Genomic DNA, 1,172 nt, shown 5'->3' with positions numbered 1-1,172 from the left:
CCATATATTATACACCTCCTATTTTCTGGATTCTCTCTACCTAGGATCAGAGACCCATGGGGGAATCAACTTAATAATAATAGCTTCTGGTCGGCCAGGGAATCGAACCTGGGCCCAAGAAACTGAGGTCCCATTGACTAAGCCACTCAGCCACTTTTGCATATGTTTGCAAATGTTATGATCTTGTGATCTTGAATGTTAGGTCAATGTTACAAGTCATTCTTGTTACTTTGATGTTAATTATAAATGTTGTAAATTATGGTTCAGAATATCCCCAATTTGTAATAGAATCTAAGAAACCATTAAACTCCACTGTAATAATCGTAAAGTTTAAACATAATTTTTTTTTTGCTTTTTTTTCGAATATGTTCTGGATAACTGACATTAACGTTTATTTCAGGTTTTTATCGTGCATTGAAATTGAACTCGGTTTTTATAATTCTTTAAGTGCATATTGCATTTTGAAGGGAAGTGTCCCCACTTGCAACACTGGATGTAGTAATGTATTAACTTTACGGGAACAGAATTGCATTTAACCTTAGGTCCTTAGATATAAAGATTTTTCTGATTTTATTATTTTCTTTTAATCTTCTCCTGTACTTCCCTTTCTCCCTTTTCCGTATTCCTTTCCATCCCGAGTTCCTCCTTTTCCGTATTCCTTTCCATCCCGAGTTCCTCCTTTTCCGTATTCCTTTCCATCCCGAGTTCCTCCTTTTCCTTATTCCTTTCCATCCCGAGTTCCTCCTTTTCCTTATTCCTTTCCATCCCGAGTTCCTCCTTTTCCTTATTCCTTTCCATCCCGAGTTCCTCCTTTTCCTTATTCCTTTCCACCCCGAGTTCCTCCTTTTCCTTATTCCTCTCCATCCCGAGTTCCTGCTTCCTTGTTACAAACTGGATTGTATCCAGGGGTTCTCCTTCTCTCCCCATGTTCCCCACTTCCTTATCCTTATCCTTACGTCTTATGTCTTATTATTTTGCTGAAATCAGCAATTAGTGCATTGATTTGTATTGGTAGAGGTGGTCTGGATTTTTTTCCCCTAGAATTTGTCCGATTTTTCCTCTGAATTTCTTTGATTTTTCCTGAGAATTTGTCTTGGATTTTTTCCCACAAAATTTGTCTTGTATTTTTCCCACAGAATTGGTGTTGGATTTTCCCCAGAATTTAATTTTAA

General features: G+C 37.4%; 1 protein-coding gene across 1 annotated transcript; it reads right to left on the bottom strand.

Moving 5' to 3' along the window:
• Window positions 1–573: 573 nt before the first annotated feature.
• On the bottom strand, window positions 574–927 carry LOC137644663 (uncharacterized). Its single transcript, XM_068377615.1, has one exon. It carries the CDS (start codon window positions 925–927, stop codon window positions 574–576), a length of 354 nt encoding a protein of 117 aa, XP_068233716.1.
• Window positions 928–1,172: the final 245 nt, after the last annotated feature.

This window comes from Palaemon carinicauda, chromosome 7 (assembly GCF_036898095.1).
Source record: "Palaemon carinicauda isolate YSFRI2023 chromosome 7, ASM3689809v2, whole genome shotgun sequence".
NCBI classification, from domain to species: Eukaryota; Metazoa; Arthropoda; class Malacostraca; order Decapoda; family Palaemonidae; genus Palaemon; species Palaemon carinicauda.
The sequence above is the reverse complement of the archived record's forward strand: the minus strand, read 5'-3'. Positions and strand labels throughout refer to the sequence as shown.

Excerpts from the sequence above, each read along its gene's own strand:
- LOC137644663 (XM_068377615.1), bottom strand. The coding sequence starts at position 927 with ATGGGGAGAGAAGGAGAACCCCTGGATACAATCCAGTTTGTAACAAGG.